General features: G+C 39.0%; 1 protein-coding gene across 1 annotated transcript in view; it reads left to right on the forward strand.

The window, feature by feature from the left end:
- LOC134675842 (uncharacterized) overlaps positions 1-13,479 on the forward strand; it is a 64,065-nt gene that overhangs the window by 37,655 nt on the left and 12,931 nt on the right. Inside the window, exon 2 of the mRNA XM_063534142.1 lies at positions 4,490-4,671. Coding sequence (XP_063390212.1) covers positions 4,490-4,671 — 182 coding nt within the window. The remainder of the gene's footprint in view (positions 1-4,489; positions 4,672-13,479) is intronic.

Genomic DNA, 13,479 nt, shown 5'->3' on the forward strand with positions numbered 1-13,479 from the left:
TTGACAGCTCCGAACAACTGACCGGCCGATATCGTCCGGCGGACTGGTAATCAGTGGGCCCCTTTATATTTACGGAAATATCGCCTGACTAAACTTAACGATCTGTAGATTACAGATATTACTTACTTACCTATACATAATATAATATATGTAGGTTGGTAGGTTGAAATTAAAAACATTTATGTCATGCGTAATAGGTATCGTCTGATATAGACGAAAAGGCCTATGATGATGATGATGAATAGGTATCATTAGAAAAAATAGAGAAACTCAAAAAATCTAGACGTATTGACTAGTAAAAAAAAAGGATTTGTCAAACGATTATTTGTTATTACAACATTAGAGAATATACATATAAATAGGTAACTATACGTTACTTCGCCTGGCCATGAATATGTCGCAGTCGGATCGTATAATCCGCCGTATTACATTACGGCTAGCCGTTTTCAAAAACAGGGGCGTTTTGAAATGCGGCGGTTTAACGATTAGCCGTATTGAATGCGGCTGAATGAGAATCCGCCGGAATGTATTCGGCGCCATACGTTCTTCAACACGGCTAGCCGTAATGTAATACAGCGAGTCATTAGCCGCCGCTTTGACAGTTTTTAGTTCCCATTTTTAACACTCGTGGCGCTGCCTGACAAACGCTGGGGTGTCCATCAAATTGAGTTTGTCGGACTGTATCTTTTCAAAAAAAAAATTCCTTCGCAACTTAACTAGACGGAGCCCCGCTTCGCGGGGCTCCTATTTCTGAGCGGTTTGCCCTTCGGGCATCTGAAGCTACCTAACGAACCTAACCTACCTACCTATTGATTAAGTGAGACGTCCGTGAAAACATTACACTTTGGGGAAAAAAGCGTAGGTAGGTAATTAGGTTAGGTTCGTTAGGTAACTTCAGATGCCCGAAGGGCAAACCGCCCAGAAATAGGAGCCCCGCTTGCGGGGCTCCGTCTATTTAAGTTGTGAAGGAAATGTTTTGGAAAAGAAACACATGTAGTGCGGTGGGACCATGGTAGAAATAAATTAAATTGCAAACATTGTCAAACTCCGGTTACGTAGGCGACCGAAAGAACTGGTCACTCTACAATGTACGATGCGGCTAAACGTGGGCCGCCTTATTGAAGAACGTATCGCAGTGACAATCCGGCTAATCGTCGTACCGCCGCATTTCAAAACGCCCCTGTTTTTGAAAACGGCTAGCCGTAATGTAATACGGCGGATTATACGATCTGACTACGACATATATATGATCACGCGCCATGTTGCGGAATTTCACTGGAACTAATTATTTCATACTATACTGAACAGTCACCCTATACAATGAGAATAACAGCTCCCTCTTGACAATGATCATATAGTTGGTCAAACTAATTTGTCAGTCAGTAAGAACCAGGAAAACTATACTCATCCTTTTCTTTTGGGTGCTAGTACTAGTGTAAGACAAAGATAGTATGATTCTCTCTGTCTATGATTGAAATGAGACAAACCTTTGACAAACTATATATGTATTACTGGTCAGGCTTTACATGTACATCTAAATATCTTAGCAGTTTGATCTTTCTAATCATGCGATCGTATTTTAATATTTGCTTACATACCAGTAGCATGTAAGTTGTTACATAATTACATATATAATTAGTAAACGTGTAGCAACAGTGTCACTGTTTAAGTGTACATGTACATAATTAGTCGTGTGATCACGCAACATGCCATACATGGCAGATTGATCCATCGTGTGAACAAGGCTGATTTCTCACTAGTGAAAACTGGCCTTAACCCCTTACTGCATTGGTGTAATGCCTCAATGGTCTATTCTAGATTTAAGCTATAGACCGACCGCTTAATGGTAACATTCCATTTCTAACCGCAGCTGCACTACCGGTACTGAACGCGTCGCTGTCATTGTCAATTTCCATAGTAAAATTGACAGTAGTGCAGTTGTCGTTGGAAATGGAATGTTATGTTACCGTAAGTGAGTCCTCGCCTGCGCGGTACGGGGGCGACGGGGTGGGACGACTAAGGGTGGCGGGGAAGGTGCGGGCGGGAGGCGTACGGCGCCTGCACCTTCCCCGCCACCCTGTCGTTCCATCCCCCGTCGCCCCCGTACCGCGCAGGCGAGCACTCATTTATGCGGTCGGTCTATAGTTATTAATTTCGTTTAGTAGTTCCACTGTATATATCTTGTATAAATAAATGATCTTTAAACTTTTAGTTGATTAACTTTAATGCTATTTGGTATTTTATTAAGGAAATGTGTGCCACATCTTAATTCATTTAAAGTTTTTTGAAAAAAATATAAAAATAGCGTTTTGTTAATCCTCCTAATGGCCTTTGCCTTTACGTCGTACAAAATACTGTTTTGACAAAGAAAATACTTAATTTTCTTTTGCCTAAAGTACTTTTCTTTACCACAACTATCTACTTCGCATCAAAACGATTCTGATGAGCGGAAACTCGGTTTTATTACTTTTATTGCAAACTTCCTTTGCTTTTGTTATGAATTTGAAACCTTGCTGGCACAGAATAAATAATAGTACTAGGTACAGAAGACTCACTCTCTAACAAAACGCCTCTGTCACGATCAGCACAGATATGGCCGCTAGGTGGCAACAGCGCCACGCGCGGCTTATGGCAAACCCCAAAATTGGGGCCGAACGGATGGAGTTTTAGCTACTTGTAGCAAAGCGACGAAATCGCGGAGTGAGCCACGCCTGCCTCTGGGTATCTGCCGGCGTATTAATGGATGGCTTTATGCATCTTTATCCACATGATAAAATAACTGTCACTTTTTAACACCGTGGGATAGAAAGTGACGGACACCGTTTTATCACGCTGTCACGTAGACAAAAACTGCAATCATATCCGTGAGATTATAGGTAGGTATTCTTACTCTGTAACTATCTTCAGATCTGCTCTTAACCATAACATTGCATTTTCCTTCCTTGCTTGGGGAAGGTCTATCTATGAAGTCATCGCAAACATGTCGAATTAACAAATAAGACCTTCGCACGGCCGACATGGTCAGTCGCGCAAGACGCAACGCGAATTGATACCAAAACACAACAATTAACGTAAACTTATATGGGCTACATATTTTGGTTAGTGTAAATAGGTAACTACGTTAATTTAGCTAACACAAGTACATTAAAATGTGAATTAATAAAACTAATGCACAAGTTTGGATAGGTACTTCAAGAGATTACTTTTTAAGATTAAAATACCTATTAATTAGATTAATTACTCTAGGTTTTATAGATGAAAACTGATAATGTTATTGTTGTTTATTTATTTATAATTTGTGAGCATAAAATTATAAATCATTTGTACGTTAGTGATTTAAGAATTAATTATGGTAAAACAACTTAGTTCTAAATATTTCATTAAAATAATCACAGGATGCTGTGCAAGTCACAGTAGAAAATAATTATTTAAAGTGGCCTACTGACTAATAGTCCGCCGGACGGTATCGGCCTGTCAGTTAGTTAAATTTTGACAGTTCCGAACAACTGACAGGCCGGTACCGTCCGGCGGACTGTTAATGCGTGGGCCCCTTAATTTCACATCTCCACAGAAGACATAATAGTACTACCGTACAGAAAGGACACTTCCTACAAACCCGAAGTTTGACAGCGATTCAGGGTCGAATCATGCTATCCCTTTCTAATATATGGCAGTATCCCTTTCGGCTATTTAGGGTTGTCAAAATTCAACTGATTATCTTATCTGTGGTCGTGCACGCACAAGGAAGACAAGTGGTGCCAACCCTAATAATTACTCGGAGCAACGCTGAGCCGAGCGGAGCCGAGTTCGACCGAAGTCAGGAGTGACTCCCCACTGACATCTCGTAGAATGCCAGTTTTCAATAGGTATACTTTCGATTTCTAGAGCCGAAAGTAAGCGTTATTAACATTTTTTACGCGGTTCTGTTAATTTCGACCAATTAGATCGTATCTGTGATATGCTGTAATGTGACTTTATACTCGATGTGTTAAAATGAAGTAATAGTTCACATTATTCTCGTAATCATGCAAATTACTATCAATGTTAGGCAACGGTTTTGACATTTTGTTTTTTGTTTGAAGATTTCATGTAAATCAAAGGAATATATTTAATAAAATAAACTTTTATGGAATATTGAAATATATTGGAAATGAAATATACACCGTGTTTTTTTTATTTCCGTTAATTTCAAGGGTGCATTCCTGAGCTTAAATCAAGTAACTTTCCCAAAGACACCGATATTCTAAGTAACTCCATTTCGGAGATAATCAATAATTTATTTTTTTCCTATAAGGCCTCTCCTACAAGCGTGTACAGTGCCTTAAGGCCGGTTTACATATTGATTAGTGTTTAGAATGAGTTCATACATTTCCGTTTTTTGCCATTTGGCTACGGAACCCTAAAAACGGGATATTTATGCACCAGAGTCGTTCACTTTTGTTGAATTGTCCACAGAACTTTTTCTAAAAACTCTTCTCTTTGTCCACAGGAAAGCACCTAGTCTTCTCCACCGACCCTGAATCAGTAAAAGATGAGTTCGCCTTCGACAACCCAGGGTTTCGCCAAGACGAGCGCGCGTGGCAACACGCCCCGACGCTACCCTTAAAGGGGTCGACATTACACGCAGAATTCACCAAGCCCGAACAGAGCAAGGACGATGAACATATTCAGGTAATTAATGAATGATATATTTAAACCATTCGGTCACTAGAGGACTCGTTCGGCTTGGGTTCAGACGAGACGAGCGCGCGTGGCAGTACGTTCCGAAGTTACCCTGAAAGGGGTCCATTGCATGCAGAGTTCACCAAGCCCGAGCCACGTAAAGATGATGATTATATTCAGCTAAGGTCAAAGTCTCATTTATATTCAGATTTAGAATCAAGGATGAACCGCAACGGCTATCTTACCAACCCTTGCTGGTGCAACCGCGTGACTTCTTCTCAATGTCCTATCTTCCCTAGATAGGGCGGAAGGTCAACAGTGCCGCAATCTGGATCGATCTTTAGCTTCGTCTCCAAGTCTTCCCAATAGCCTTAGCCTCTGCAATAATAGTCCGTCCAAGGTTTAACTTTAAACGTCAACGTTTTCGCTTTCCTTGGTGATTCCAGTCTAGGACTTGCCTCGATGTGTGGTTACTTGGTCAGGATCAGGATCCCTTCCGAGTGTATGCCCAATCTAACTCCATTTTCGGCGTTTGATCGACCTGGACTCTGGAATTGTAGGTTTTTTCCAGTAGAAGGTCGCTTTGGGACTGATGTGTGACCAGCCTATAAATACCCACTTAAGTTAACTATCCTCGTAAATATCCGCATATCGGCATCGCTATCTTTCGATAGCCTAATGGGCCGCCCCTTAGGTTATTCGTATGAGGGGTACCGTTTAATAGGGTTCCGTACGCAAACTGCAAAAACGGAACCCTATTACTAAGCTCCTATCTACTCTTCTGTCTGTCATCAGGCTGTATCTCATGAACCGTGATAGCTACACAGTTGAAATTTTCACACATGATGTATTTCTGTTGCCGCTATAACAACAAATACTAAAAAGTACGGAACCCTTGGTGGCCTCACTCGCACTTGTCCGATTTTTGGGTTAAAGTGTACTGTCAAAATCTAAAAGTCAAAGGTCCTCGTCCCTATTCGTCAGTAATAAATGCGGCGCATGTTACAACACAATACAATACATGTCAAGACCCAGCATGCATAATGTATTATACAACCGAGGAATGCTACTAAGTATGGAAATTGCTGAGGCTTTGCTGGTGCCTCGACCTCAAGAGAGATAATAGTCAGAGACAAAATATGAAGATTTGAGAAAAACTAGGGGCTTAGCCAGTTGATAAATAACCGTTTATTACTGTAAAACGGGGTGAGTAGGTTTCGCGAGGAGAGTTGGGTTATGAATGGGGAGAGAAGGTTTGAGAGGGGGGTGAGAAGGGATGATAAGGCTACTGCTACAAAAATAATGTATTCCAATTTAAAATGCGGCTATAGTAATACGCATAATAAAAAAAATCGATCCAACAATCTTCCAAAATCACCTTTGTATGAAAAACCCTCTCACCCCAAATACGGGGCACTACGGGGTGAGGTGGGTTTTCCTCTTTATCGTCAAAGTTATGAAATGGAACTATCCAAAATAAAATACAAACTAAAATACAAACGTCCGAACCACTTATTATATACACCATTCAGTTTTCACATGTAAAAATAAAATTTTATCGAGTTTTGAAAGTCAAATTTCACCCAACTCACCCCATTTTACGATACACACATCATAAATCCTTTCGTAAACCCACACTCTTATTTTAATGCCTTTCATTATGTGGCAGTCACAAAAAACTACTATTATACCCGTGACCAATAACTAGAACTATTTCGTAAATGTTAATACTAAACTTTTGGTTTTTATGGACGCTCTGCCCCTGTTAACTATCGATTTTTAATTCAATAATCATAAATTCTAAATCGAAAACATCCATGACGCAATTATAACCGCCTTCATTGCCTACCTGTACATAATTACATGTGCATTACTCTTATGTCATGCCGTCTGTCAAGTATATACAAATATTGCCGTTCCGAAAACTGTCATTATGCAACTACTTTCACTGATGACATGTAACTTGTACATATTTACATGTGAAAACGTTTGATTTGTGTGGTAATAAATTTGTTTTGGTTATTCTTTATTCTTTCTAGACTTTATCATTTTTAGGGTTCCGTACTCAAAGGGTAAAGTCGGAACCCTATTACTAAGACTCCGCTGTCCGTCCTTCTGTCCTTCTGTCTGTCACCAGGCTGTAACTTATGAACCGAAGCTAGACAGTTGAAATTTTCACAAATAAATTATTTCTGTTGCCGCTATAATTAGGGTTCCGTACCCAAAGGGTAAAGCGGGACCCTATTACTAAGACTTCGCTGTCCGTCTGTCACCAGGCTGTATCTCACGAACCGTGATAGCTAGACAGTTGAAATTTTCACAGATGATGTATTTCTGTTGCCGCTATAACAACAAATACTAAAAACAGAATAAAATAAAGATTTATATCGGGCTCCCATACAACAAACATGATTTTTGACCAAAGTTAAGCAACGTCGGGAGTGGTCAGTACTTGGATGGGTGACCGTTTTCTTTTTGCATTTTTTTCCGTTTTTTTTTTCTTTATAGTACGGAACCCTTCGTGCGCGAGTCCGGCTCGCACTTGCCCGGTTTTTTTTTAATTAATTATGTATTCAATGGGCTAAAAAGGGTATTAATGTACATACATACCTACATTGACTCGCGAAGTGTGTAGCTATAGTATGTTTAGTTACTTAAATAAAAGTAAACAAACAATTTGTACATTTTCGGGTAGTTTTAACACTTATTGGTTAACCAACCAAACACAAAACCGCCTGGATCAGTCACTGAAGGACCTTGACTTTAACTTTATTTGATCATGTAATGTTTTCATTTACTCTCAAAACTGGCTTAAGGAGCCATTCGAGGGTAGATATTGTTATTTTTATTTAAATATCTAAAGATACCTACAGACTATACATGCTTTGCTTTACTTCGCCAGTCTTTCCCCAGAACCACTGCCGGTACACCACACTCGAAACGTGAGAGGTAATTTCAAGCTTGTTTAATAATCTCATCGTAGAGTAAACATTAAATAAGGTGCGCGCCAAGATACAGATATTTCTAACGATCTGCCCAGTCGCAATATTCTAGCAAATAACCGGTCGCAGGCATTCGATATCGCAATGCAATTCCGATCTAGTCCTGTTCATATTGCTTAGCAAGCATTCGAATAGCGCCAACTTTTTTTGTAACAATAATAAAATTAAAAAGACCGAAGTGTTCCCATAAGTGTTCCGTGAACAAAGTTTTGTACGGAACACTAAAAACCGTAAACGCGTTACTTTGACCAATATGAAAACCTCATTTAAAAGGGTCTAATTCAAAACATAAAAACGTCAAAGGTTAGCTGAATCAAACTTCATGGCATATTTCCATAATTATAGTGCAATAATATAACCTGGACCGAGTAAATCTCATGCACCCTTGCATCTCATGCACCTACCGTCCAGGGCTAAATAAAGTAACCCGACTTTACGGAATTCATTTGTTTCAATGTCAAGAAAGGAAAGCAAATAAAAACTCATTTCAACCGTATCCAATGTGGGGTTGTCACATGAAAAAAATGCATATCCTGACAATAGCTCTGACATCAGGGCATGATCCTAAAAATCCTGACATTTCACCCAAAATGAACTCCCTTATCCCTAAACCTTTCTTGACCCACTAGCCCTATAACTCCTGTACAACTAGGGTTGCCGTACGTCCGGATTTGTCCGGACATGTCCGGATTTTTGACCCTTCGTCCGGATTGCGGCCGGACTTGGCATGTGTCCGGATTTTTAGGAATGACCTTATAAAAATAAAATGCGCGCCCGGGGACGGGATCGGGCGAAGGGAAAGGGAAAAGTAGATCCACGATACAGTACACCGCAGAGAGCAGCGCACCGCCGGGGCGTCGTTCAAGCTACGCCAAATCTCTGCTACAAGAAATAACCGGATGTTTAGGGTGATGTCCGGATTTTTATCACGACATTTAATTCTTCCATATGGCAACCCTATGTATAACATAATGTTCCCCTTCCTCTGCCCAATAGACTTTATATAGCTTCTAGTGGTTAGGTTAGGTTTCTAAAAACCGGACACTCGCCAAGTTCTGCCGCAATCCTGACAAAAGACCAATAATCCTGACAAGAGACCAAAAATCCTGACATATCAGGGGAAATCCTGACGTATGGCAATTATTATGGAACGAAGCGCATAGATCAACTTATCAACTTAGACCTGATGACCTACCGCGAACCACGTTCGACGTGTTTCCTCTCTGTCGGACTTGTAAATTCGTACGTAAGTGTGACAGGGAGGCAACACTTCGAACGTGGTTCGCGGTAGGCCCTCTGGTTGCAGCAACAACCACAGTACTCACAGTACTCAGTAGTTAACTATGGGGTGTCATTCTGAATCCCTAACAAGTAACAACGTTTGTCCTAAAGTCACTTGCCCTAACTGGTTTGTCCTAGTGGGCACATGCCCTAACGATCAATTGTCATAACGATTATTTTCCATAATGTAATGGTTAGCCTAAGACTCATTTGTCCTAAGCATTTGTACCATAACTATCAAGATCCCTAATTAGGACAAAAAAAAATCGGCCATTCGATAATAGGGAAACCAAAATTAGGGTATACGAGTGTTACGACAATTGATCATTATGACAAATAATATTAGGGAATGCAAAGATAGGAGAAAAGACTTTAGGGATTCAGATATAGATCCTATGAAACTTCGCATACAATATTTAGCGAACTCTTTATCGGTGACATACGGTTTGGTGCACCCGACCCTTGTTTGATCGACAGTAGAAAATCATACTGAAAATTTCAATTGTCTTCCTGTTATAGGCAGGAAGTTGACATTTTCATATGTTCTGGAGGGATCTCTATTTTATGTTTGTCCGAATTTTCGTTAGTCATAATTGGTTTTTCTCAGAAACGCGTAACGTAACAAACCTAACCTAACCTATCTATAGAATAACCTTACGAAAATGCTGAAAAGTTAACGGTTTCAGTTTTATGACTAACGATAATTATGACAAACAATACTAATGTATTGCCGACTTAAAACTTTATGGGAATCAAAGGGACCCCGTTCTAGAGATAGTAGAGATACAGCCCGCTGATGGCTCCTTTACACAAGGGACACAGCCATGCGGTAGAATGAGATAGCAATATCACTTGCTCCCTCTAACGCATAAATGCGTCCCTTGGAGTGGCCCGCGCTGGCCCATCGTGTAGAGGAGCCATGACAGAAAGACAACAGACAACAAGCAAGCGTTGGGAATATACAGCCCTGCATTCCAATCTTATCCTGACGATTACAATGCTAATGCGAATCTTTCCCTCTCTATCACCACCAGTTAGAACAGGACAGAAGATGCGGTTAACCACGTAATAGCTACATCGATTCGATTCCTTGACCGTAGTGAAAATTGTTTGTAGAAATTTGATTATGGGTGAAAATGGCTGACGTTTTTTATAGTTCTTGCTTAATGATACGTGTTATGCTGGATTGTAGGTATACTATTATTGTTTATGTTTAGTTATTTCATATTGAATTATTTATATTTTAAATGCAAAAGTAAACTCTGTTTCTTACTTTATCACGGCCAGTATAGTACAGGCCCGATTTTGAGGAGTCTAATGGAGAAAATAGTATAATACCTATAGTTTATTTTACCGTCGAATCGTCAATTGTATTTCTTTGACCGATTTATAAACAAAATCTATATGAATTTCAATTATAAGTTTTGTTTTGTTTTTAATTTTTGACGTAGGTAAAATTAACTTAGATTTTATTCTAGAAACATTCTAGATTAGTATTTTTAGGGTTCCGTACCCAAAGGGTAAAACGGGACCCTATTACTAAGACTTCGCTGTCCGTCCGTCCGTCCGTCCGTCTGTCACCAGGCTGTATCTCACGAACCGTGATAGCTAGACAGTTGAAATTTTCACAGATGATGTATTTCTGTTGCCGCTATAACAACAAATACTAAAAACAGAATAAAATAAAGATTTAAATGGGGCTCCCATACAACAAACGTGATTTTTGACCAAAGTTAAGCAACGTCGGGAGGGGTCAGTACTTGGATGGGTGACCGTTTTCTTTTTGCTTTTTTTTTTTTGCATTATGGTACGGAACCCTTCGTGCGCGAGTCCGACTCGCACTTGCCCGGTTTTTTTTATTAAGTGCTTGTTGCTAGGCCTACATGCATAAAGTAGGTATATTTGACTTGACTTGAGTAGTTCCTAATATTATTGTAAAATATACGTAAAGCAGTTAACCGTAATATGTTAAGTAACTAAATATTAGGTCACCAGTACCAAACGTCACAGATTAGGTCTTAGCTTAGATTAACCTTCTTGCCTAATTAACTGTTGCATTAACTTTATCTAAGTCGAGTAAATTCCTTACAATATTCCTGTATCGGAATTTAAATCTTATGTTCATTGTGTTAGAATTGATATTCGTAGTAAATGTGAGCTGCATTTATAGCCTTATTTCCAAGTGTCACCTAAATCTTAAATATTACAAACAAAACAGGCTTAGTTAAGTCGGTCACTAATGTCACTATCAACATCATCTTAACGTACAGTGTCCGTACACGAGTAGATATGGACCTTCCAAGGATCTCGATGACGCCTCTTTTTGCAGTTTCCTTTGACTTAAGGTCATGTGGTCTTACCCCACATATAGTAGTGGACCCTATAATGGACGTGGAACCAGTAATGGGACAAAAAAACATAATTCCTCTAAAATAAGTATCTAAAAGTAGTGTATAAACACTGGCTGTATACTATCATAAATAAGAGTCCTAGAGCTGTTTCCGTTTGAAGTTTTATTAAATTTGGTTGTTTTTTAAGAAATTGGCGTCAACCTAAAAGTTGTCGTGTCACTGAAAAAAAATACCACTACGAATTCTTAACAACTTCGCTAAGAGAGGTGAGTTAATTTATTAAATTTTAATTAATGAATACTTGATGAAAACTAGAATGTGTTTTGTTAATTGCATTTACCATGAGATAAGGTATACAACACACTATGTTGTGACTCCACAGATGTAAAAAAATAGTGGTATTTGGCCCAATCCCATTATAGGAGCTGTAAAACTGCGTACCTCCTATGATGGGACAAATGACAGAATGATGCTTGCTATGCCATAATTTTATGTTTAAACAATACAGAAATAAAATGTAGTTAAGAAATATGTCAATCAGGAGGTATTCTCGGACTTCGGATAAAATAATATCGTTTTTCCAAACTTTTATTTAACTTGCCCTGTTAGTTAGTGTGGGTCCAATCTTGGTACCTGAATTTGAGCCACTTTTCGATTTCCGATTCAGTTGAAATTTTATGTAAGTACGTAATTAAGTATGCAAATCGGATGATAATGCAATATTATGATAACATGGACCTGATCTGATGATGGAGACAGGAGGTGGCCATGGGAACTTTATCGCATTAAACCCTAACTAATTGTGTTAGGGTATATTAGAATTGTCTCGATGGATCTAATACAATAATAATTGGTTGTGGAAAGAAAAATACATTCAGCGATAAAAGCTTATACCAAAAATTGTTTTATTTTGCCGTGATTTATTCCCCATTTCAATATTTTATACTGATAGAGCAATGTCCATTATAGGGGGCCCATTACTGGATCCACGTCCATTACCGGGGGCCCATTACTGGAACTTTGGTGTCCATGACTGGAGAAAAAAAGCATGGTTTTAGTTTGTTAAATATGTGGAAACTAATTGCAGTATCTTTGATACAACACGCCTAAAACATGAAAGACGCATAGGACTTTCATCTTTTAACACGCTAAGCGGTAGACCATTTACATGTATAAGGGAAATATCATAAATACTCCAAATTTCGTCTTAAATGTCCCATGACTGGTGCTGTTACTATAGTTTATTTATTACATTGGTTTATTTTACTCGGGGCAAGAGTAAGTATGAGGATTCCTTACAAGTGTTACTCTTGCTCTTCCTCCAGCGTTTCTCTTACCCCATCTGACCTTAGAGCCTGCCACTTGTCATTAGAAATTTGACTTTGTCATTCATTCATTCTTTATTTATTCATAAAACATAATATTTTACATGTCGAATAAGGTACATAGACAATTTATACGCTAGGTCGTAGGTAGGTAAGTATTTATCAGGTAAGTACATAAGATTACTAATTTATTTATGCATGCATTGCATTATTTTCTGAGTAGGTTTGAATTGAAAAAACAGTTCATAACTTAAATCTAAATATGTCACTGCCCTGCAAAGCCAATGCAAAGTAATCTGTCTCTAATGTCTGTCTCAGTGTCCCTCTTGTGTCAGTATCTGGATTTATTTTATCGACAAACAAACGAATTCCCACAAACGACTGTCAAGTGACAATTAGATCACGAGTTTACACAGCCACACATTTAACTGACCAATGTGGACCTTATATCCTTCCAATAAGGTTTAATTTTAAGTTAACTGTGTTAACGATGGTACAGATACCGAAGGTCATTGCAAATACAAAGCGTCGTCTCATCTGCGGGCTGTAGTAACTTACTGACCGTGGACCTTGTGTCGTTGCAATAAAGTACATGATAGATCATCAATCGTGTAGACACTGACAACAACAGTACTAAATGATACAAATACAAAAAGTGCCAATAACTATATACTGCTACAAGCTTTATGAGTATTGGAACAGGCACAACCCAACTAACATTAGGCGCTAAATTTAAGGGTTAGAAGAGATTTATATAAGCGCCTATTTACTCTTTAGGTGTTGTTAGTGCTCTAAAAATAGGAGTTATAGCCGGCTATAACGCCGTTTTAACCCCGGATTGGGCACAAATTTTATCAC

This window comes from Cydia fagiglandana, chromosome 23, assembly GCF_963556715.1.
Source record: "Cydia fagiglandana chromosome 23, ilCydFagi1.1, whole genome shotgun sequence".
In the NCBI taxonomy this organism is placed as follows: domain Eukaryota; kingdom Metazoa; phylum Arthropoda; class Insecta; order Lepidoptera; family Tortricidae; genus Cydia; species Cydia fagiglandana.